The sequence below is a fragment of the Bos javanicus genome, chromosome 24 (assembly GCF_032452875.1).
Source record: "Bos javanicus breed banteng chromosome 24, ARS-OSU_banteng_1.0, whole genome shotgun sequence".
NCBI classification, from domain to species: Eukaryota; Metazoa; Chordata; class Mammalia; order Artiodactyla; family Bovidae; genus Bos; species Bos javanicus.
The window spans coordinates 43,275,240-43,301,242 of record NC_083891.1 but is presented as its reverse complement, the minus strand read 5'-3'; the positions used below and the strand labels follow the sequence as shown (position 1 = coordinate 43,301,242).

The following is a 26,003-nucleotide window of genomic DNA, read 5'->3' as shown; positions in this document are numbered from 1 at the left end:
TATGAAGAAATTAAAGGGGAAAACTGTCTTTGTATTGATTAATTTTGCACTAATGGAAAAAGAATTTGAACATTTTTAGTGGGTTTGTTACTGTACCTGTACCAGATCCAAGTATATTTTTCAAGTCAGGGAGCCAGATTCCTCCAGCCTTATCTTTCTTTCTCAAGACTGCTTTGGCTATCTGGAGCCTTTAAGTGTTTCCATACAAATTTAAAAATTTTTTTCTAGTTTTCTGAAAAATGCCATTGAGATTTTGACAGGGATTGCACCTCATCTATAGATTGCCTTGGGTAGTACAGTTGTTTTAACAATACTGATCCTTTCAATCCAAGAACACAGTATGTCTTTCTGTTTGCATCCACTTCAATTTCTTTCATCAGCATCTCATTCTTTTCAGAGAATAGGTCTTTTGCCTCTTAAGTAGGTTTATTCCTAAGTATTTTATTGTTTTTGATTCATTGGTAAATGGGATTATTTTCTCAGTTTTCCTTTCTGATAGTTTGTTCTCAGTGTATAGAAATGCAACAGATTTCTGTATGTTAATTTGGTATTCTACAACTTTACCAAATTCATTAGTAAGCTCTGGTTTTCTGGTGGCGTCTTTAGGATTTTTTATGTATAGCAAGATATTCCAGTGAAACCCAAACGAACTTTTTGGCCAACCCAATATCCTGTCAAACAGAAACAGTGAGTTTTACTTCTTTTCCAATTTGGATCTCTTTTCTTTCTTTTTCTTCGCTGATTCCCATCACTAAGACTTCTAAAACTATGCTGAATAAAAGTAGAGAGTGGTCATCCTTGTCTTGTTCCCGACCTAAGAAAGAATGCTTTCAGCTTTTCAGTGTTGAGTATGATGTTACCTGTGAGTTTGTCATATGTGACCTTTATTAGGTTGAGGTATGTTCCCTTTATGCCCACTTTCTGAAGAGTTAATTATAAATGGATGTTGAATTTTGTTAAAAGCTTTTTCTGCATCAATTGAGATAATCATAAGGCTTTTATTCTTCAACTTGTTAATGTGGTACATCACATCAACAAATTATTATTTGCAGTCATTGAAAAATCCTTGCATCCCTGGGAAAAATCCCACTTGATGATGGTGTTTGATCCTTCCAATGTATTGTTGGATTCAGTTTGCTAGTGTTTTGTTTTTTTTTTTTTTGACAGTTTTTACACCTACATTCAGAGATACTGGTCTGTAATTTTTGCTTTTTGTGTGTGATTATCTTTGCCTGGTTTGGTAACAGAATGATGGTGGCCTCATAGCATGAGTTAGAAAGTGTTTCTTCCTCTGTATATTTTGGAACAGTTTTATAAGGATAGGTGCTAACTCTTCTTTAAATGTTTGGTAGAATTCACTATACTACAAAGCTACAATAATCAAAATAGCATGGTACTGGTTCCAAAACAGATACATAGATCAATGGAACAGGACAGTTCAGTTCAGTTGCTCAGTCATGTCTGACTCTTTGCGACCCCATGAACCGCAGCATGCCAGGCCTCCCTGTCCATCACTGACTCCCAGAGTCCACCCAAACCCACGTCCTTCGGGTCGATGATGCCATCCAACTATCTCATCCTCTGTTGTCCCCTTCTCCTCCTGCCCTCAACTTTCCCAGCATTAGGGTCTTTTCAAATGAGTCAGCTCTTCACATCAGGTGGCCAAAGTACTGGAGTTTCAGCTTTAGCATCATTCCTTCCAAAGAAATCCCAGGGCTGATCTCCTTCAGAATGGACTGGTTGGATCTCCTTGCAGTCCAAGGGACTCTCAAGAGTCTTCTCCAACATCACAGTTCAAAAGCATCAATTCTTCGGCGCTCAGCTTTCTTTACAGTCCAACTCTCACATCCATACATGACCACTGGAAAAACCATAGCCTTGACGAGATGGACCTTTGTTGGCAAGGTAATGTCTGTGCTTTTTAATATGCTGTGTAGGTTGGTAGTAACTTTCCTTCCAAGGAGGAAGCGTCTTTTAATTTCATGGCTGCATTCACCATCTGCAGTGATTTTGGAGCCCAAAAAAATAAAGTCTGCCACTGTTTCCACTGTTTCCCCATCTATCTGCCATGAAGTGATGGGACAGGATGCCATGATCTTCGTTTTCTGAATGTTGAGCTTTAAGCCAACTTTTTCACTCTCCTCTTTCACATTCAGGAACAGGACAAAGAGACCAGAAATAAACCCCCATTTATGGCCAATTACTCTGCAACAAGAGAGGTAAGAATATAAAATGGAGGAAAAAAGTCTCTTCAATAAGTCGTTCTGGGAAAACTGGACAGCTATTAATACATGGAAAAGAATACAATTGGGACATTCTCTAACATCATATAAAAAACAAACTCAAAATGGATTAAAGACCAGAAACCATAAAACTCCTAGACACAGGCAGAAGACTCTCTGACATTGATTGTAGCAGTATTTTTTTTTTAATCTGTCTCCTAAAGTAAAGGAAATAAAAGCAAAAATAAACAAATGGGACCTAACTAAACTCCTAAGCTTTTACACAGCAAAGGAAACAATCAACAAAATGAAATGACAACCTGCTGAATAGAGGAAAATATTTGCAAATGATATGACCAGTAAGGAGTTAATATCCAACATATATAAATAGCTCACAGACAAAAAATCAGGCCAATTAAAAAATGAGGAGAAGAACTAAATACACATTTGTCCAAAGAGGAAATGCAAATGGCCAACAGGTACGTGAAAACATGCACAACATTGCAAACCACCAGGGAAATGAAAATCAAAACCACAAAGAGCTACCACCTCACAACTGTCAGGATGGCCATCACCAAGAATACAAATAACAAATGTTGGCAAGAATGTGGAGAAAACGGAACCCTTGTACACTGTTGGTGGGAATGTAAGTTGGGGCAGCCACTGTGGAAAACAGTGCAGAAGTTTCTCAAAAAACAAAACTGAACTACTATATGACCCAGCAGGGCTTCCCAGGTGGTTCAGTGGGCTGCTGTCTATGGGGTCACACAGAGTCGGACACGACTGAAGTGACTTAGCAGCAGTAGCAGATATGAAAGCAACCTAAGTGTCCATCAACAAATGAATGTATAAAGAAGGTATGGTATGTGTGTACATGTACACACACACAATATAATATTAGGAAAAAGAATAAAACCATGCCATTTGCAGCAACATGGGTGGATTTGGGGGGCACTGTGCCCAGTGAAAAAAGTCAGAGAGAGAAAGACAAATACTATATGATATCACTTATATATACAGACTCTAAGAAATACAAGTAAAAAATAAGCAGACTCACAGATGTATGGAACAAACTAGCAGTCACTGGTGGGGATGGAGGAGGGGCAATATAGGAGTAGAGGATTAAGAGGTACTAACTATTTAGGCATAAAATAAGGTATTGATAAGAGGATGTATTATACAACATGAGGAATATAGCCAATACTGTATAAAAATTACAAATGGATTATTATCTTTAAAAATCAGATCAGATCAGTCACTCAGTCATGTTTGACTCTTTTCGACCCCATGAATCGCAGCATGCCAGGCATCCCTGTCCATCACCAACTCCCGGAGTTCACTCAGACTCATGTCCATCGAGTCAGTGATGCCATCCAGCCATCTCATCCTCTGTCGTCCCCTTCTCCTCTTGCCCCCAATCCCTCCCAGCATCAGAGTCTTTTCCAATGAGTCAACTCTTCACATGAGGTGGCCAAAGTACTGGAATTTCAGCTTTAGCATCATTCCTTCCAAAGAAATCCCAGGGCTGATCTCCTTCAGAATGGACTGATTGGATCTCCTTGAAGTCCAAGGGACTCTCAAGAGTCTTCTCCAACACCACAGTTCAAAAGCATCAATTCTTCGGCACTCAGCCTTCTTCACAGTCCAACTCTCACATCCATACATGACCACAGGAAAAACCATAGCCTTGACTAGACGGACCTTTGTTGGCAAAGTAATGTCTCTGCTTTTGAATATGCTATCTAGATTGGTCATAACTTTCCTTCCAAGGAGTAAGCGTCTTTTAATTTCATGGCTGCAGTCACCATCTGCAATGATTTTGGAGCCCAGAAAAATAAAGTCTGACACTGTTTCCACTGTCACCCCATCTATTTCCCATGAAGTGATGGGACCGGATGCCATGATCTTCGTTTTCTGAATGTTGAGCTTTAAGCCAACTTTTTCACTCTCCACTTTCACCTTCATCAAGAGGCTTTTGAGTTCCTCTTCACTTTCTGCCATAAGGGTGGTGTCATCTGCATATCTGAGGTTATTGATATTTCTCCCGGCAATCTTGATTCCAGCTTGTATTTCTTCCAGCCTAGCGTTTCTCATGATGTACTCTGCATGTAAGTTAAATAAACAGGTTGACAATATACAGCCTTGACGGACTCCTTTTCCTATATGGAACCAGTCTGTTGTTCCATGTCCAGTTCTAACTGTTGCTTCCTGACCTGCATACAAATTTCTCAAGAGGCATTATATTACGCACCTATAACTTACATAATATTATATCATAATCCAAATAAAAGAAATAGAAATACAATGTTAAAATAGTACAAATCCTTTAAAAAAAGTTATTTTAGAGTGCAAGATCAGCACTGGTAGAGCTTTTTGACTGGCTGGTTGACAAAACCACTGTCTGGATCAGTCCCCTGGAAGTATGTTCCCAGCACAGGCTAGCCAGGTGACAAGCTCACACCAGAATGAGTGAGCACCAATCACACACCAACCATGGTGTTGTTACCTAGCAAGACGTCCTGCTGCAGGAGCACAGTGTGCTGCTGCCACTTTCGCAGGAGCCTGGCTATGAGCAGCACCATCCAGGTGGAGTGAACTCTTCTGGGTGGAAATGAGGCACTCCTGGCCAGTTGACACTATGTTCCCACCAGACAGCTGTGAAAAGATGTCAGAACTCACCTTTTGGACACTATGGCCTTCCACTACACCAGAAATAGGAGAACATCTGAATGCTGCATAGGTAGCTCTAAAAACATCTCCACTCTCATCAACTCCCTACAAAGACACCATTTAAACAATCAAATTTAAAAAAACAAAAAGTCAACAGATCAGGTTCCACAGTGACACCACTGCCTTCACAGGCATCGAGGACAAACCCGTTTCCTGGAGACCGGGAGCACCCAGGCTCCGCTAACACCAGGCCTCACTGGACACAGACCCTCCTCCCACCCCCAGCCGCAGTGCTCTATAGGAGGCTGCTCCCTTGTTGGAGGACTGCTGCTTCCTTAAGAACCTTGCTGAGTGTGCGTTCCAACACCCCCACGCAATATCAGCACTTCATTTCCTGTCAGAGGGCCCAGCACTATCTTTTGCACACATCATGTTAACATTATGGCTCAGAACCTTGATGGTCACACCAAGAAGAGAGCAGAAAGGCCGTATCACATGTGACAACATGTGACGATGCACACAGCTTGGGTGGTGCCCACTAGCAGACACCACATGTGGGCACACAGGCTAAGACTCCCTGGCAAGTAAAGTTCAGCCCTGCCTCCAACACACAGCAGCACTCAGAACCAGGAGAAAGAAACGTCTGGGATAAAATCTGTATATATTTTTCAGAATAAAATTATTTCAGATAAAAAACTGCACTGCAGGAGACAGCACTAAACAGAGCAAGCAGATATTTTCACATTACATTCTCTAGCCTGACTCTTAAAACCACCATGTGAACAAGACTGGGCAGGTTAGTTCCACTGACAGAAATAATCAAGTAAATGAAGCAGATTAACAAAAACCCAGTAATCTCCATTTATGGTCCTAATCCAGATTTTTAAACATCCTACATAAACATTAAAATGAGTATTCGAGGTAATTATCACTGACCTTGACATAAGGTGGAGCTAAAGATGATAGGTGCCACCTCACTTCCGTGTCACCATGATTCTCCAGTTCTAGGTAATTTCCTATAAGGAACACATTTCACAACTCAAACTGTTTGAGGGGTAAGTAAACAAGCAGATCCTTATGATAATATGTGATAAATACTGTGATTACCTTACCACAGAGAAGAAATACAATCATATCCCTTTGAGTCCAACAAGGACACTATTCTCTAACCGTTCTGTTAGGTGAACCTAACTTTCTAGGTTCAGATGCTCTGTCTTGTATTTCGACATTATTTTTTAAGTCCTATTTGACAGATGCCCTATCTTGTATTTAACCAAAGGGAAAAGTTACCGAGGGTCTAAAGCATGTTCTTCATCAGCTACTGAGGAAGCACAGAGCACCATTCCAGGCCCCTGAGGAAGCTCGGAGGAGCTTCACATAGCACTTCACTATTCTCAGGCCCTGGATGGAGGGCCGGGTTGGGGTGGAGGTGGAGCAGGCAGGACAGGCCCAGAACCTGCAGTCACAGCCTAAGGGATGAGGCCTGGCTCCATCACCTTCCTCTCCTCTCTGGCCACTAACTTAGCAGCAGCTCTGGTCAAAGATCTAGTGAGAGTTGGGAAAGGATGGCTCTGACAAATAGTCTAAGCCTCCTGGAACAGACAGAGTTACTAAAGGCCTGGGAGGGATTGGGGGCAGGAGGAGAAGGGGATGACAGAGGATGAGATGGCTGGATGGCATCACCGACTCAATGGACGTGAGTTTGGGTAAACTCTGGGAGTTGGTGATGGACAGGGAGGCCTGGTATGCTGCGATTCATGGGGCTGCAAAGAGTTGGACACGACTGAGCAACTGAACTGAACTGAACTGAAGGCCTAGTTTTAGCTTCCTTGAATTGAGCTGAAATAATTTGTCACTGAAACAATTTCCGAGAACTGCTGATTTTCTCCTGAAGTTAACACTGTCTCGAACTACGGTTAACTAGGAGCTGTTAGATCCCACCTATCAACATTTGAAGACGTAACCTTGTGATACAATACCTGAGGTCTCACCAGGTTCTGTTGGAGGAAAAGTAACTGTCTTGTTTCTTAGCTCAACTTTTGTGGAAGGTGGTTTTGCTGCTGGTTTTACCAGATTAACTACATGCTCAGTTTCTTGGGAAAGGATTCCAAGTGGGCCGGAGGTCAAATGAGTGAAAAGTTCTTCTTGGGTCAAGTCTTCTCGAATTTGAACCTTCACAATTTTCTGAAATGAGACAAAGTGAAGTTAATGTTTTTTTTTTAATTCCTATTTTTTAATCATGGTAGACAAAAGTAATGCCAAACAACTGAAACACTGATGAATTTAGAAAGTAAAGTCTATTCAGATCCCAAAGTAGCTATTGACTTGATCTTTTTTCCCTACTCCCCTCTTTTTCAAAGCAGAACTTTCAAGTTAATGGTGGCCTCCAGGCCCTACTCCCCACTGCTGCACCAGGAAACTTACTCAGCTCACTGGTGGAAAAATCTGTACTAAGTGCTCTAGTTACATAAGCTGTTTGGGCTGAAAGGACCTCAATTTGATTTCTGAAATGTAAGTGCCATCAACAGGATTATAACATTTAAACTGCAAAAAAAATATTGATTAAAAAAAAATTTTTTTTTAAGTACCTTCTGTCCATTGTCACAGTGTATATAGATCAAGCCGCTCCACGGGAACATTGAATGTTTTGTGGATAAGGAGGAATTGGGACTCACAAGAATTTGCATCTTACTCCTTAAAAGAAGAATTGAATACTGAGAACCAAGAATAGTGTAGACCGTAACAGCAATAAAGTAACACTGCACCATCAATGACCACCACGAGTTTCCCCACTGTTCAGAAAGAGCAGAGAACAGCGGTGAGCTCCCATGTGCATCTGATTTTACCTCAGTCCCAACTTGGTGACTGACAAAAAGCTGAGTGGTGTAAAGCCAAGAACTTGAGGGCAAAGCTCATGTGAAAATGGACCACACCACAGAAATGCGTCCATACAGTAATTCAAACTAAATATTTTTAGAGAAAGACCACTACCATGAATACTCTGAGCTGTCACTGTCACAGAGAGTAACTGGAATGTGGGTGGGGAGAAGAGTGCTTCTTTGCTCCCGCCATGGGTCAGGTTTCTGTGCTCACTGTGCTCAAGAGCTATGGGATGACAAAGACTGAAATGTGGAGTGTGACCAGATCTGTCACTTAAGAGACACTACCAGTTACAAGAGAGATCTATACCCACATCCAATATAGCCAAGCTAATAGCACGACACGAAGGGCCATGCACAAGTTGCTGTGGACAACCTGCCCTGTCACCTCCAGTTTTTCACCCATTAACAAGTAAGTATTTAACTGACTGATTTGGTTCCAGGCTTTCTCTGGAGTGTCCCTAACCTTACCTCAACCCAGTCTTGGTCAAATAAACTCTCTTTAAGTCCATACGCCATCATTTTGCAAAAGCAAAGAAAACAGATTCCAAGTTGCTCTCATGCAAAGCTGCTATTGCCAAATGTGAAGCAACTTTCAGGTGTGTGTGTTTTGTGCCAGTTGGGACTGTTCCCAGGAAGTGGAGAGCTGAGGCTTACCCCACCAATAACCATGCTGCACAGACAGGGCAGCTGCTCATCACCACTCGACCCCCAAAGACTTCTGTTTAATCCTTTGTGGAAAACAGTAAGCTAGACTATAGCTCAGACACAGCAGAAGTCAGGAAGCCATGTCTGTAAAATGTCCTTAGACAAAACCAGCAGAGTAAGGTGCCAGGCCCAAGGTGACAAGCCAGGACCACTGGGCTTTGGGGACCACCACCCTCACCCCAGGCACAGATGTATCCCATGCTGTAACTCTGGAGGCATAGCTGTGTCAGCAGATTCCACTCTAGGAATTCTCTCCCGTCTCACTCAGCTCTTGACCCTCTTAGGTTGATACTATAACTGGCTGTGGACAGGCCCCACCGCTAAGAGGTATAAGTCTTGAACTCAGTGTGTTCCCACAGAACCACGCATGGTGCTCTGTAGAGTCAGCACACGGCAAAATCCTACTAAGTTTAAATGGCCTATGAAGCATGTGAATAACATCCAGTGGACAAGGTCATACTTACTCAGGTGCGATAAACCCATGTTGTGGAGTCACTGTAAGGCAGTGTGCTGGCCAGTACAGCTCAAATTTCAGCAACCTAATAGAATTATTTAAAATCTGGAAACGTCCAGTTTTTGCCATATCACCTATGACAGCAGATAAAACATTACTCACATTTAGCATTAATAATAAAGACCAAGATTAATAAATAGCAAAAACAAATCCTACATAAATATACTATAATACCAACTTATTTTGCTTTCTCAACTGCCCCTGACAGAAATTTCAAATTCCTGGTAAAGCAAGATCTTCATTCAATCTTGGGAACTACAAAGATACTGAATAAGATCAATACTGAGCAAAGACAAAAAACGAAACCTGGAAATTGTTACCCTTGTGTTATCTTGGGCACAGACATAGGTACTAGAACTTCTTCCTCCTCTGGACCAACGGTACCAATGCTAAGGGTAAGAGGCCAAGTGTCAATTGAATTCTCAGGGTGGGGGGGGGGGTGGCAGGAGGAAGGGTCTGTTCATGGGAGCTTGGCCTGGGGTCCGTGGCCTCATGTTAGGACAATATTCTGGTTTTCCCTACAAGAGCTGTGTGCACAGAGCAGGGACAGCCAGGGCCCCAGACAGATTTTTGTCCTGGCGTTGGGGACACACTCACATGAAGGAGCAACCAAGACCAGGTGCTCAGGGTGGACAGCCCACACTTCCTCTGAGGCCGAGTTATCCTGAGGTGGGGGAACAGCTTGTGAAAGAAGGGGAGAACCCTGAGGACCCTTCACTGGCAAAACATCCAAAGAAATGTTACCACCATGTGCCCCACAACTGCCAGATTCACTAGACACACACAGAGAGAGAGAGAGAGAGAGAGAGAGGAGATTAAAAACGATAAAAAGCAGATTGTGTCATATTTTTGTATTAATTACCCATAAATCTGAAAACAGATAAAACTACAAGTGCATTATATACTGTATATTTTTCAGCAAATAAAAATCCTTACCATTGGGTATTCTTAAAGTAATGTATAAAACATAAAGTACAGTATAGGTTAAATATTGCGTGTGTGTAAGTGCTTAGTCACTCTGTCATGTCCAACTTTTTGCAATGCCATGGACTGTAACTGTAGCCCACCAGGCTCCTCTGTCAGTTGGACTTCCCAGGCAAGAATACTGGAGTGGGCTGCTCTTTCCTTCTCCAGAGAATCTTCCAGACCTAGGGATCAAACCCCCATCTCTGGTGTCTCCTGAATTGGCAGGCAAATTCTTTACCACTGAGTCACCAGGGAAGCCAGGTTAAATATTACTAATCTTTAATTAGAATACACAACAATTTCTTCCCTGCTTTAACTTCTGCATGCAATCTGAAGTATCTTATAAGATCTACTACAAAAATGCCCAATATTAAGAATTTAAGAAAAACAACAAAACTCTTCGTGTATCTTTAAGTGAATAATGATAACTGGCTTCACAATGCTAATAATACTAACAACTATGAGCACATTGCTGCCCGCATCCAGGCACAACGCAGGTTTCCAGGTTGTAGAGGAAGTGAAGGATGAGTCTGTGGATAAGGAGGTGCCCACAGGTGCTATGGGCACAGGCACAGGACCAGGGAGCAGCTCAGGGAACCAAATAGTGACAAGGGGACTGGTCCTGAATCTAAGTCCACCCTGAAGCACGTGAATAAGAGGGAAAAGGACACTCCTTCCTCAGAATGGAAAGATAACTGCAGAATGGAGAAAGAAAGGTGAGATCAGAAAATCGCCAGTCAGCAGCCGAGATAGGAATATAACATGGGTCAGGAAGCCATCCATCCTCACTGGGCACACTAAGTCTGGCAAGGTACAAGATCATCTACCCTTTTTAAGTCACTTACTCCAACACTCCTTCAAGATATTTATTAACTAACCTTACAGTAAAGAAACTTGGCAAGAATCTTCCCAGTAATGGGACAACCAGCACTGCTCAGCACCAGAGACACTACGCTGAGAAACAAATAGCATCACTCTGCGTGTCCTGAAGTTGACACTGAAATTAAAGACTATTTCATTAAGTAATTGGCCTGCACTCTGTAAGAAAAGCAAGGTCCCTGGCCAATAGCCTACTTTTCCCCTTTTACCAGGAAAGCCCAGGAGAAATAAAGAAAGATGGCTTGGTCAAATCACCTGTCATCTTGCAAACGCCAGATCCCATAGCAAATGGACTCAGGTCCTTACCTACAATAGGCCTGACACAGGCAGCACCTGGTCTGTCTCCCATTGTCCGTGGTAAAGAAATATGAAACTTACTAATTTATGTGGCACAGCTGTTTGAAAAGCTTCACACAGGTTACATAATTATCAAAGTATGAGATACTTTTCATGATCAAAATAGTTCCCTCCTGTGTCACATATCAATCCAGAACTTATGGATGTGGTGTTAAACCTAAGCTAGAGGGGAGAGCTGATACTGCCAAGGGGACCGTGGGCAGTCCCAGGTTCTCCTTGTTTCATCCCAAGTCAGCACCAAAGATTCACTCTGGATAACGCCTTTGACTCTGTAGATCTTACTTGCTAAACAACCCTGTGTTTTCTCAGGCGTGAAAAGAAGACCAAAGAACTCTCTTTATTGAAAGGGAATAAAGGGACAAGATAACCAAACACACATGTAATCTCAGATTCTGGACCAAAGAGGAAGTGGAAAGAGGCAGTGTCCTTTCTGTTGTTTGGAAAGAGGCAGTGTCCTTTCTGTTGTTTGCCTTAGCTACACAGGGCACCACTGGGGAACTGGCAGGTACATGGGGAATCCACGGACCAGATGGTGGTCCTGGATCACGTCAGTATCCTAACCTTGACAGGTCTGCCATGGCTATGAGGGGGTTAATTTGCAGCAAATTCAGGGCTGACTGGTCATCATGCCTGCTACTCACTCCTAAATACCTTGTTCAGAGAAAGCCACTTATACATAAAGGAAAATAATAAAATGTCATCAACCAGGAATTTCTGTACAGACAGCGTATGGAAGTTCTCTATACTATTTTTAAACTTTTCTGTAAGTTTGGAATTATTTCAATTTAAAAATAAAGCTGAAATAAACATTTCAAGACAAAAAGCACAAAGTATAAGGGAAAGGATCAGCTCTACTATGAATTAAATAATCTTGAAATCTGGCGAAAGATGTTTTGTTAGTTTTACCTTTTGAATTCCAAGCTAGGTTTGGCAGAAGGTGGAAGAAATTCTCTGCTGGAAATGGAATCTCTAAATTCTCCAATTACTGAAAGTATGATTTTACGCATGTTTCCATAAAAGAGCTGGACATCATTGGGCTGCTGGGGAAGGTCATACACTGAAACAGAAAATAATGTGTGAAATACATGAATCTTCACACAATCACACCATTTACATATATTCTTGTACTTTCTTAGTTGGGGTCAGGTGACATTCCGATTTTGACCCTACAGATCAGCATCAATGACTTGCAGCCCAGGTTCTGCCCTGGACTTGAGTGACAGCGGCACCAGTGCTTAGCGGTGAACTGTGGTCACTTCCTTTCCCACCCTGAACTGCAGTCTTCCCCAACTGTAACATAACAACAAGCGTCCTGACCCCTGACATAAATTACCCTGCTAGGTTTCTGCAGTGCTCAGAGGCAGCATCACCTCAACTCCAGAATGCAGCATCTGAAGCATGGATCTGAGAGACCACCTCACAGACACTTAACCTCAGCAAATCCAGAAACCAGGCGGTGTCAGCGTAACTGCATGTATTTAGACTGATCAGACAGTTTATCTAGAGATAAACCCACCTGAATGAATGCACACATAATGAGAAATTTTCAGAGAACATGCCTGAATTTTACATAGAAATTAAATATTAAGAATTATATATTTTTAAAATGAAACTTCAGAAAGAACACAGAAGTATAAATTGAGATTTATATTAAGATATCTTGACTATAAAAGCTTAATTGTGAAATTATCTGCCACAATCATTACACATTTTGCAAAAGACCACTATGAATGCTTGTCACAGTAATATGCTCAAACAAATGTTTTTCAAAATAATCATGTAAAAAGTTCAACTGCAACATTCTCATGGGGATCCACTATACCAATTAACACAAAACCAATTGGGCTGCCTTCCCCCTCCACCTGGGCAGCGCGCACAGCACCTCCAGGAGGCCAGTACACCCTGGGGTACAGCCTGGTGCCTGAGAACCCACCCACCTGAAGCCCCCACTCAGCCCCAATGCAGGGGGGCTCAGCAGGTTACCTGAGCGCTTGGCTGGGCTTGTCAGCATGACCTTTAACACATCCCCTTCCAAATGCTTGCACACCAGCTCCCTCTGCCAGAACACACCTCCCCAGGCACCATGGTGCACATCCTCTCTTCCTCACAACCCCTCTCTGCTCTCTCAGCAGGGCACCCTTCTTCAGGCCCCTGAGCCCTACAAAGGGTCTGTTAGAACTTTCCTGCCGCACTTCTCCACCTGTCCTCCTTGGTCTTTTAGACCCCAGAGGCCAGGCTGCATGCATGTTCCACCCCTGTAACCATGCCCTGTACTCCCCACCCACCAAGTCCACCCAATCAGTCCTGTGGCTGAGCCGAGAGCTGTACACGTGACCCTGTTCTCATCGGGACTCACTACTGCTACACCATGGCGTCCAGGGCACAGTCAGATTAGCCCTGCCACATGGCTTCTTCCTTCCTCTGAGGAGGGACACGCAAGGTGAAGCTTGGAGGAGCCGACTTGGCAGAGGTGGGGCTATGAAGTGAGGTTCAGCTCCAAATCTGAGACTCTTTCCAGCTGTTTTCAATCTTTCCACTCTTTGTAACTAACCCACCCTTGAAGCAGATGATCTAGACTCCCAATCTGCCCGAAAGGTCATACACTACTCTCTGTCACCTCTACACAGGAATAAATACCCTTTTTCCTTATCATTTCCCACTTCAGAAAGAGTATGATAAAGTGTTATCATTAAAAAACTAGAAAATAGAAGTTGGGGGAAAAGACAATACTGCCTGAAATTCTACCACCAGATTATAACCATTCTTAGTATTTTGGTGTGTATACTCCTGCAATTTTACCCACTTAACTATAAATAAAATATTATTTTTACCATATGGAGATCTTACATGCAAAATTTTAAAATAACGTTTTTCTTAATAAATGAGGAGCTTTTCATGTCACTTAATATAGAATCATATTGTCTGAATGGCTTAAAAATATTCTTTTGCAAGATTAAACAATCCTCTATTCTTGGACATTTAGGTTACTTCTAACTTCTTCCTATAATGAACACTGTGATGAAAATCTGTACATGTATTTTTACATAATTTACATGTCTCCTTTCTTATATTTTGTATGAGTAATAAATACCACTAAACACTTGAACTGTTCAGCTCAAACAGGTCTAAATATCTAGATTAGAGTCACTCAACCACAATCACATCCTCCAAAAACTGCACACCCAGCACAAGAGCAGAGAAATCTCAGAATGAGCATAAGTGTGAAATCATGAAACCTTAAGCAGTAATAACTTGAGTTTAATCATGACCATTCTCTGCCCACAAGTCCACCCAAACACTAAGTGCAATAACTTATTAATATCTAACATTTACAAGGCAAAGCTCTCTTATCTGAACTCACAAGAGTTCACAAGAACTCTGTGCAGACAATACAAATATTATTCCTCTCATTTTATAGCTAAGGAAACTGAATTTCAGTGATGTAATCTGTCCGAAGTCATACAGCAGAGCTGTGACTAATTCAGCCTGACATCACACCTAAACCAACACACTTCTTCCTTATATCATATCACTGGACCCAGAAGATCTAAAATATATTGAGGGACTCCCCCGATGGTCTGATGGTTAAGAATCCACCTTGCAATGCAGGGGATGCAGGTTCGATCCCTGGTTAGGAAATGAAGATTCCACATGCTGTAGAGCAACTAAGCCCGCATGCCCTGGAGCCATAACTAGAGAACCCGTACACTGCAACAAAAGATCATACACACTGCAACTAAGACCCAACATAGCCAAATAAGAAAATAAATTTAAAATAAAATAAAATACACGAAAATTCCCACCTTCAGTTACAAGCAGCTCGTCCTGAAATGCTTCTGCAAAGTCGATGCTGTGCAGCACACTCAGACTGGGCAGGACCCGCTCTCTCACCTCCGGCATGTGCAGCACAGCTCTGTCAGTAGAGATTTTATTCAAAGGCGTTTTACAGACAAAAAACCTTCATTAGATTTTATTCATGCATCTGGCAATGACTGGCAAATCCCACTGACATCATGGTGCATTAGAAAAATAGATATTATGCCTTAGTTCACAATATACGTAATTTTAAACTGAAAACTTGTTTTGGACATTCCCTTAAAAGCTATACATGGTGGCATATATACATCATCATTTTCAGGTAAACACATTAAAACAACAACTCTCTGACAGAAGAGCAGAAAGAAGAAAAATTAGATTCTTTTCAAGTCATGCATTTACAATATTTGTGATAATTTGGTCAGTTAGAAATTTGTCTCAGGAAAAAACACACCAAGAATATGATACAAATAATGCATCAAAAGAAAACATTTAAATTGCCATGTAATTCTGTCAGTCTGTCTGACTTGTTCTAGAGACTTTTGAGGTGACAGAACTGAAAAGTGAATTTCTCTACAAAACTGAGTTCACAAACAAAAGAAATCTCATTACCATAAATTAATGGCAAAAAGGATTTATAGAGCAGTACACTGATTTCTATACTTCAATAGAGAGAAAGGGAAAAAAACAAAAAAACTGTGATCTAATTTCTCCAAATGTCAGTTTCTATATCTAAAATACTCAACTGAGAGACAAAACCACATTCCAAGTTGAACCCTTCACATGTGGTCTGTGTTATTATTACGTACTAACTCAATACTAAATGCTTGTTTAAACATTCTAATAGTCCTCCACAGACTGACAGTACAGTTTCCTGAACTGTGTATCAGCAGAAAACACAGCACAACACAACGCACTGGAAGAAAGCGAGACTGGCCCACACACACACCACCCTCCCGGGAGGCAGTAACTTCCCGTGAACCATGAATTGGCATGACCTCCATCCACTCAACGCATACTCAGCTTTAGGCAAGGAAAAAGATTTTGTGACATAAGAACTCTGATTTCAACTCATAAGTAAGTCTAAATCATACTTAGACCTAAATATAAATTTGACAACATGCCAGCATATAAAACTACATTTAAATTGGTGTACTAAATTTTTTTAGAAGCACAAGTTTTAAGTAATTAAACACCCTACAATGTCTAAAATACAGCTTGATCCATTCAAATAATTCTCAACACTCTCAGAAATGTTCCACGTCAGGTGTGTTTACACAATATACTTTCTTCCAGTAGTTTTTAAATCTTTTCAGAAACTGATCTGCCATCATTACCAAGATGGTCCAAGGATGAAGTCCAAGGTCCTATCTGAACAAAGGAGCAGAAGCCACTATATATGTTTAGAAAAGGACACTCAGTGCAAGGAAACCTGGAGACGAGCTATTTCTACCTGTATCTCTCCTACAGGTAGCTTATCGGTCACACAAATTTTACCAAAACTGTTCATCTGCCAGTTCACTAATAAGTAGTAAAACATCTTCCATAAATTACAAATCCCAACCAGTGTTAAGCCTTCAATACTTCCATGAATGCTCCCCGTCATGGTGTAAGGTAAGTAACCCACCTTCGATACTGCTGACGTGAAATTTCATCTCCACCAAAAAAGTATATAGTTGACAGTTCTGTGGTGGTTTTACAACTGCTTTCTCTGTCTGATGGATTATATATTATAGTAACATCCTGATGCCAAGAAAAAAATCAGGAGTGAATATTAAATATTTCACTCTGAATAAATGTCACAGGAACACAAACAGTGGCTGCAGACACTGATGCACATAAACAGCACCTCCAAGATCAGATAAGATCCTATATTCCTTTCAAAAAGGTGTTAGCTTTAGCTATAAAATATATAATTTTTACTTTAACCTAAAAATGAGCTCGTATTTTTAGTGCAGATACTTTCATACTTACTTCCTGTGTTCTTTCCTTCAGCACAAATTTGTCTGGAAAAATCCTTAATACTTTAGGATCCAGCAAAACTTTTTTCTGAGAATCCTTAAAACCTACAGCTTTAACAAAAGCTGCTCGAGAGCCAGTGTTACGGACAGAAATAACAATTCTACTTTCCTGGCCAGGCACTAAGTCATTCACTGTTACCATGTAACTGTCAGATAATTTTTTAACATCTTCCAAAATGAGGTTACTTGTGCCTCCATATCCAGACAAAGGTATCTAAAAACAGAATACAAACATCTAGAATTATTTTTATGTAAGCAGAAAACAGAAGATCAAATTATAGTCAGAGAAGACAATGTGACGGATTTACTGAAATTAAAATTATTCATCTTTGTGTACTTTGGCTAATAGTTACCTCACTGCCAATCAAGCCCTTATCTATAGTAAAGACTCTGCTTTAAGAGAAAAACAAACCAAAGAGGTGCAAAATTATTTACCTTCCCATATCCCAAGAATAATTATTTCTCACTGTTACAGAAACCAAGCTTAGATGACAAAGGAAAAATAAGATTAGTATTGATATGCTTGCTTAAGAAGTGTTCAGCATGAAAGACACTGATATTTAAATTTATCTTGAAATGCATAAAAAAGATAAATTGATAAGATGGTTAAATATGTGATAGAAGAAATAAAGCACAATGTTAAGTGCAGAATCTAAGGGAAAGTGTATGTGAATGTTTGCCAAGTAATTCTTTCACATTTCCAGTAATTTTAAATTTCCAACATGAAAAGTTTTGGGGGGAGAAAAATCTATGAGCATATACTCTTATTAACTTTTGGTCCAGCAGAATCAGGAGTGTGCCAAAGAGAAGCCAGAACTCAAATGGGCCTCAGGGGACAGCCAGCCTGGCCATGGGGGTGCAGAGTGGAGGCTCCAGGGTAGACCAAGCACTCTGAGCCATGGGGCTCCCAGGGGTGTAGCACCACCAGGAAACAGGAGTCACAGAACAGACTCTATAAAGAGGAGTGCAGGAAACAGGTACCCTGCAAGGATACAAACTTTTCAAACTCTTTAAATGCACTCCATTAAATATGCTCTTTCATTCCTTATTATTAAAATAAATTCCAAAGAATCCTTTGCAAACTTGAAAACATCAATAGCTTATTTCAAGTTGTTATGTATTAAATACAATAACATTTTGAAAAATTAAACTCAGGCTGATGAAAACTCAGTATTGCCTGCCTTGTAGTAAAAATTAACAGCATTTAAAGGGCTTCAGATCTGAACTCCTGCAAAGTCCACCTCATCCACGGTGAGCTCTGTTGGTTCCAAGAGCCAAAAATATTTCTAATTTTTCTTTTCCCATAGAAACTTGCCAGTAAATCTTACATAAGAAGCTAGAAAACAACAAGGAGAATCAGCTTTTGAAAACACTCAATATGAGTATTCTTCCTGTATTTTCAAAGTCTAAGAAGTCACAAATGACTATTGACTAAAAGGTTAAAAGATGAAGAAAGATTAAATAAAATGAAATCTGAGTAATGCTCACAGACCCAAAGATTCAACCAGAAATCTGCTCTAGAGCAGGCTTCTCAGGGACTTCCCTGGTGGTCCCGTGGTTAGGACTCTGTGCTGCCACTGCTGGGGGACCGGGTTCGATCACTGAGGGAACTAAGATCCCTCAAGCCTACACAGCCAAAACTAAACTAAACTAAAAACCCAACTAGAGCAGACTCCTCAACCTTGGCACAGTGGTCCCTGGGCTGGGCCATCTGATGTGGGGTGCCCTGTGCACTGTGGGAGTGTCTGGCCACACCCCTGGCCTCCACTCATCAAGTACCAAAAGTCTAACTGTGAAAACCACAAATGTCTCCAGAAACCACCAAGTGTGCCCTGGTGGCTGAGAACCACCACTCTGCAGGCTGTTCAGCACATCACAGCTCATGAGGCCACATGAAGAACTCCACAGAGCATGTGTCCACCTCCAGCATCCAATATAGTTAGATTTGCCAAAAGTATCTATTCTTTTTAAAAAAAACCTTTAGGTGGTGTTAATCTTGTGACTTTTCCACATTTCCTCTGTGACACCAGGGCAAAGACCAGCTTTGCAGTCCCAGCTCCACTGCCAAGTAGCTGCTCAGTTCTGAGCTGCTTTCACAGAGCTTAGATTTCATCCGACTCCCTTGTTCCTCTTTCCTCCCCTCCAGGGTTTATCACTTTTCTCTCTTAACGCCCTGAATCTAGCTAAAGAAATGACTTGAAATCTTCTGAAATTATGCTGGGAAGAAGCAACACAGAAAAGTCCTGTCTGTGTATCCCTAGTGTACAGAACAGAGTCTAACAAGTAATGTCAGGAGACACCCTGCTGAACTGAAAGAAGAAATGTTACTTGGAAAATCAACAACTTAAAATAGTTCAATCTGGACTTAACCAAACAATGGGTTCCTGAGAAGTTCAAATTGAAATGAAATAGACAAGACCTATTTTACAGGATTACTATGGTGGCTGCTTTTAAAATGGACAATTCTACAAGGTATATAATTACTCTCTAATCTGTCTGTAAATCTAGGTAACCAATCACATATTTTGACTTAAAAAAGAGTACATATTATTTACCAATATTTAACCAATAGTTACATCATAAACTCCATGGGAGAAAAAATAGCAGTTAGAATTATCTTACCGTGAACTTAACACCTGGTTGTGATCGAACTCCAAGTTGTTTAATTTCGAGTTTGGCCAACATACAAGACAGGCGAGTAGGTGCAAATAACACGGAGATATAAATGTCTTCTTTTGGACGAATCCTGACCTCACAGTTACTGGTCAATCGCTCTTCTGAGCCAAAAGTGTGCTGCAGCTACAATTCAAAAACAACCTCTGCATAAGACAGAGCAGCAGCACAAACAAAACATGCCAGTAACACAGACTCTTCAAGGATGAACAACGCAAGACAGCCTGAACATAAAAGGATGTGACACAGAACAGAGCCGTGTACTCCACAAACCTGAAAGCAGTCCTGGTCTTGTCCTCTGACAAGCAGGCGTAAATGCTGGGCTGTAGACGCAGAATTGTTTCTTAAAGCTAGTTTCTGAAGCCTAGAAACAATGGCACATTTAAAATGTGGTTTTCTTCCATGGATGCTGCTACAATCATAAAAGCAAAACCAGTTAAAACCGACTGCAATGCATTGAGGCAGACGGACTGCCTAAGCCACGTGAGTGGCGGTCCACAGTCCTGGAACTCCGCATTTCTGAGAATGTGCACTCAAGACTCACCACATTGGAGAGGACTTTCAGTTTCATCTCTCCTGTTACAACTCCTTAGCTGTTCTTATTATCCACACTCTATGTGTAGGAATTATCTGTTTTACACAATAGTCATCAGAAAATACAGATGAACTATTTCATTTAGTCAAGACCATGCTTAGCTCCAAAACCTACCTTGCATGCAAACAAGGGTCCTAAGCACGTTGTACAGATTTTTTACTTTAAAAGGTTCATCTGCATAAAGTAGTCTTTTAAACAGCATACTGCAATTAACCTAACTTTTAAAAAACTTACAATGCAAGTAGCACTGCAGCTGGCTGGCAATATGAAAATCCTCCAGCCTCTGCAAATACATGCATTCTCTCTTCACTGGAGAAGAGAAAATACGTGAATAAACCTCTATTTTACACAAATTTTGAAAATTAACAGTTAAATTATCTAAGCTGTGGTCTATGCCTTGTGTACCTTGTATTAAAAAGGAAATGCTGCTGAGTTTAATTAACCTCAGAGTAAAATCAAAGACCTTTGGTTATTATTAGCACACCCAAGAAAAGCCTTCCACAGGTACTCTGCCTGGAAAAGACTTGCAGAAAAAAATTTTTTTCATGAAAACAAAGCCAATTAAAACCAAGTGCAATGTTCAGAGATGGACTGGCTGCATGGGCACAGGAGCCGCTGGGGAGGACGGTCCTAAAACCCAGGGCCATGCAGGACAATGCAGGAGTCTAGCTGAGAGTGCTTTCACTAGAGCTGCCCACGGAAAACCACCCTTCACCAGCTGGACCGTAAAGGCCTCTAAGAGGCAACGTCGCTGTTCCTTCTTCCCACTGGCCCCCAGTGCTTTCCAGAGAAGGAACCAAGATACTTGTAGCTGCCTAAGTTTGGGCATCAGCAGAGAATTCACCAAAGAGCTTAAGAAAACTGAAACCTAATTTTTTTGGCTTGTATTTTAAAAACATGAAAAATGATATGAATTCATGGTAGGATGAATACTGAATATGATAGTTTTATTTCAGTTCTAAGAACGTGAACATGGTCGTCATGGAGACAGCGAAGAATAGCAGTTGGTGATGACAGCTGCTGTGCATACTCACTGTGTTCTACCGAGGGGGACACCTCCCCAGGCCAGAAACTGCTTGTTGGATAAAATCGAAGGAATATCTGAGGTGAGAGATTCAGGTGCCAGAGGCCTATTTCCCGAAGAAACTATTTCACCTTTTAACATCACTTCATACTGAGGGCCAAATGGCTGCACGAATATTTTCAAGATCCTAGCAAAGAAAACCATCTAAGTTCAGTGTTCAGAACTCAATTCTTTCAGCAACTACTGTCCTACCCGCTTCCTTTATCCAAGAGCCTGAGCTGGATGCTGAGGACACAATGCACGCCCTTCCTCAGAGCTGATGTCCCAGAGGAGGAAGCCAGTGGGGAAGGAGACAGGCACGTGCCTGAGTGCAGAGGAAAGGAGTTCACAGGCGAGGAATCCGGGTAGGGCTGAGGAAAGCCTCTGGGTGGAGATTCTACCCAGGCAGGAGGGGGCTGGGCTAAGCTATATGTACCAGGCAAGTTCACAAGCCGGAGACAAGGATGCTCTGACCAGTGTATGGTGATGTTCACTCAGGATTTGGAGGAGGAGTGGGGAAATATCTCTAACAACTGACAAGGTCAACGGATGGTGTCCTTGGAGAGGAGAGGTTAGTGAGAAACACGGTAATACTTTCAAATATATTTGAAAATAGTGATTTCTAGTCAGTTGGTTTACAAGATTTTCAGTGAAGAGAAAGAAGGTCTGTGGCAAAAGGAAAGAGCTATGCTGTCTGCCACAGGAAGTGAAGCATGTTCTCTGTCCTCCTAGCCACAGACTAGAGCACAAACTCGCCATGGTGAACAGCTTTACATTACCTTTCCTCACAGCCCATGGGATCCTTTGGAGAAAATGAAACTATAACTTCATGCTCTTCTCCAGGTTTAAGGAATAGTTTCTCTGGGTCCACTGAAAAGTGACTTCCTTGATCTGGGATCTAAATGTTGATGTAATAAGTCACAGGTTTCACGCATCCATGCCCTTGTCTCCCACTGATGACCATACATCTTCCCTCCTCCTTGTCCACCAGAGCCCCGCCCATCCTTACTTCCTGACTGCGAACACCCCCTCACACACCCAAACATATCATAAGTGACATCTACACACGTGGATCCTGTCCTCCACCCCACCAGCTGCAGCGTAACATGTCTTCAGGGAACTAATCTGGGGCTTAGTTCTTGTGTGTACAATGTGAACCACCCCAGCTGAAGTTCTTTGTCATCTGCCTTATGCTCGGGCAACACTAGCTCTGATTCTTCCTCCTGATCCCGCCACCTCCCCAGCCCCAGACAAGGTTGGCAGACAGCAACCTTCAGAACCCGAGGGGGTCACTGATCATCTCAGTCCAAGAGAATAAGCTACCATCTCCAATGCAAATTCTTACCTTGATATCCAGGTGGACATCAATATTCCCAGCATTTTTCAGAGGTAAGTACTGCCTTGCTGAGGAAGCCACACTGGCAAACAAGTGCAGAGTCTAAGGGACGGAATAAAGCAGGCATTTTTTAAATATCATACTTAGCATGGAATCAACGTGGACATATGATAACAGCAAAGGGAGGAGCCCAGGGTACCTGGAGGTCTTTTGGGGCATGGATGCGGGCAATTCCTGTTCTTGCTCGAAGACTGATGCTTTTAATGACTGGTGTCGGGTTTGGACTATCAACTTCTATATCGACTCTTGCCAAAAATTCTTCTGCTGAGTCTAGAATCTCTATAAAAGGTCATTCTTTTAGTTCAGACAACAGTTATTTAATCCTAAATGCCACACATGGTCCAACACTATGCCCTTGGGGGTACAAAAAAATCTTAAGTGAAATGACTTTTTAACGAACTCAGAAAGAAACGGAAATGAGTGGAGGAGAAAAAGGAAGAAAATATCTGACAGATGAGATAACATCAGTTAAGAGAAAATATCCCAAAAGGTCTTCAGTGGTACATGCTTAGGTTACCCATATTTGGATGGGTTTGACCCAAAATAGCATGCTGTCTGCCCAATTTTAAAACATCATAAAATACTGACAAATTACAGGGAACATCTGACACATTCACTGATGGAAGAAATAAGCCTCAACTTGCTAGTTTATTTAGCTACAGAGTAAAGCAAATACCATAAAACGTAAACATGATACCTGAAGAAGTGATCTGTTTCTTTGGACTATGGAAAAGAACCCAAATTACCAGAAATTCTGGATCCTGTAAAATAAAAAAACTTTTGCATATATAGTGAAAGAAAAGTAGTTTGGAACTTGACTTCCTTCTTAATTCTAAACCACTCCCTCCACCTCCCAGTTACCTGTCCGTCGTCACTGGCAGGCATCATGTGGTTGATCACTGATGGGGCAGCCAGCTGCGCGATTGCGTGGGCATAAGGCAATGCTCTCAGAGCTGCGTGGATGGGCTCCTTGGAAAAGGTGAAGCAGCGCCAGGCCACAGCATTCTGTCAGAAACGGGAGGGGCTACTTCAGCAGAGCCAATGGTGTCGTGCTGGTGGGAGGCTACATCTGTTCACAGAGCCTTAACAAAAACACTGACATTCTTGACAGAAGTCAGCCAAGGATGCTACCAGCTGTAACTACAACACTTGTCCACGAAACTCTGTGAAAGATCCCTCATGAGCAGCGTACTTACAGCACTGATAATGAGTCTGATGGGGATGTTGGCATGTGTCTTGTTCACCAGTTTTAGAGGAAGAGCTTTCCAGCTTCCGTAAGTCAAGTCGCCAAAATCAAGAACACCTTTCTTTTCTGTTTCTACCTAATTATGGGGGGAAAAGGGATTTATAGAAACAATATATTACTAAATATGACAGTTTATATCACTGCCCTTCTAGCCACAAATAGTCAGTATTAACAGTAAGCTTACCTGAAATTCCAAGGGCTACTTTACAATTGCTATTTTCTACCAAAAAAAAAATTTTTTTAATGTAGTCCATGTACCCAAATATACTACACAGAACAAAGTTACAGGTAAGCTGAGGCTGCTTTGAGAAGACTGCTAGTCAAGCCCTTAGGCTCTTCACTACCATGGATGTAGTGCTGCCTTCACGTGCCCACAAAGCCAAGTCTCCATGTGCATCCACACTGAACCCACGGCACTCCTCAAATCTCTGAGCGATGCCATCACTGGACACGGTTCCAAGAGAAGTCCTCCTTCACAGAACACAGGAGGCTGCCCTGGCTGATTCTGCATGTGATACTCCAGACCTCTAACCTGACCACTTAACCACACTGCTTCTTAAGAGTGGAATCTAAAAGGTAAATGTATAACATCCAACATTTACAAAGCACCAGGAATAATCCCTGGATCTGCTTCAATTTCTCAGTCTCCCCCACTTTTTTTAAAAACTAGTTCTATCAAGTGACTTTATTGAGCATTCCACACAGACATCCATTCACATGGTCACAGGAAAGCTAACCCTGACCCTCAAGAAGTGAATTTGAAGCAATTTTCCAAGGGTTACTTTTCTGGGGGAAACAAAAATCAAGCCTTGTTTTACGTGTGGGAGATAGGTTCTTGGCTAACTAGGTTATACTGAAAATTTCAGCACAACGAAAGGGGGGATAAAGTCCATAGTGTTGAAGAACCAAGAAATGGGAGAAAATAATCACAAAGCATAACTACTGGCAGGGATTTATACTCCAGAATACAAAGAACATCTACAAAAATTTATAAAGACATTCAAAAATAAATAAAAATGGGCAAGAAATATGAATAGGCAGTTCAGAGAAGAGGAGGCCAGGACAGCTAACAGACATAAGAAACGACGCTCAACACCACAGTCAACACAAACAGGAGTCAAAACTGGAACTTTACATCCACGAAGGAAGCAAACAGTTCACAATCTAATGACAGCACGTCAGCAACAACAGGCACTCACATGTTTCCTCAGGGAACACATGTCAGCAAGCGGCCACAAAGAGCCAGAATAAAAGCACGTACACATAAAATGTCATGTTCACTACAGCCACCTGGGACAGCCTCTAACAAGTCAGGAAGGTTACTGAGCAGTCTCACAGATGCAGCCTCTGTGTGAAGTCCCTGAACCATCTCTCGTGGGGACATTGCTCCCCCATCATATCCTCCTGCACCTTCAGGTCCAACTACTCCTCCTGGAAGGCTCTGCTCCACTGGGCTAAGGCTGAACCACCCCTTACACTGAAGTCCCCAGGCTTGTCTGTGCGCTGGACTCAGAGCTCAAATGACACCCCAGACCAGTGAAATCGCAGTCTCTAGGGCTGGGACACAGCCATCACTGTTTCTTCAAGTGAGTCATGTGACTCCAAGGAGCAGACCACGCCACTAAGTGTGACTTACACGAGCCTGTCAAAACATGACAGCCTCAAATACTACTTAGTTTTTGTTTCTGCTACAAAAATGTAGCCTGAATGTAAAACCAGAATTTAAAACTCTTACATAAAAACATAGGCAGAACACTCAGTGACATAAATCAAAGCAAGATCCTCTATGACCCACATCCTAGAGTAATGGAAATAAAAACAAAAGTAAACAAGTGGGACCTAATGAAACTTAAAAAGCTTTTGCACAGCAAAGGAAACTTTAATCAAGGTGAAGAGACAACCCTCAGAATGCGAGAAAATAATAGTAAATGAAACAACTGACAAAGGATTAATTTCCAAAATATACAAGCAACTCATGCAACTCAATACCAGAAAAAC

At 41.7% G+C, this 26,003-nt stretch overlaps 1 protein-coding gene across 12 annotated transcripts in view; it reads right to left on the bottom strand.

Moving 5' to 3' along the window:
• LOC133237682 (nucleoporin SEH1) overlaps positions 1-26,003 on the bottom strand; it is a 97,461-nt gene that overhangs the window by 10,419 nt on the left and 61,039 nt on the right. For 9 of the 12 annotated variants that reach the window (XR_009733301.1, XM_061400013.1, XM_061400010.1 and 6 more), the window contains 19 exons: positions 23,956-24,081; positions 23,621-23,764; positions 23,457-23,520; positions 22,899-23,038; positions 22,709-22,801; positions 22,143-22,261; positions 21,335-21,511; positions 19,979-20,069; positions 19,655-19,831; positions 16,986-17,246; positions 16,639-16,754; positions 14,999-15,108; positions 12,102-12,252; positions 9,591-9,766; positions 8,944-9,067; positions 7,481-7,586; positions 6,872-7,076; positions 5,829-5,908; positions 4,902-4,997 (listed from right to left, as the gene is read on the bottom strand). Coding sequence is in view for 11 of the 12 variants with exons in the window: in XM_061400013.1 (XP_061255997.1) it covers positions 4,902-4,997; positions 5,829-5,908; positions 6,872-7,076; positions 7,481-7,586; positions 8,944-9,067; positions 9,591-9,766; positions 12,102-12,252; positions 14,999-15,108; positions 16,639-16,754; positions 16,986-17,246; positions 19,655-19,831; positions 19,979-20,069; positions 21,335-21,511; positions 22,143-22,261; positions 22,709-22,801; positions 22,899-23,038; positions 23,457-23,520; positions 23,621-23,764; positions 23,956-24,081 (2,556 nt within the window). In the remaining variant the exon portion in view is untranslated. Of the gene's footprint in view, positions 1-1,133; positions 4,325-4,901; positions 4,998-5,828; positions 5,909-6,871; positions 7,077-7,480; positions 7,587-8,943; positions 9,068-9,590; positions 9,767-12,101; positions 12,253-14,998; positions 15,109-16,638; positions 16,755-16,985; positions 17,247-19,654; positions 19,832-19,978; positions 20,070-21,334; positions 21,512-22,142; positions 22,262-22,708; positions 22,802-22,898; positions 23,039-23,456; positions 23,521-23,620; positions 23,765-23,955; positions 24,082-26,003 lie in introns of those variants that run through there. The other 3 variants (XM_061400017.1, XM_061400019.1, XM_061400020.1) reach the window with 3 other exon arrangements.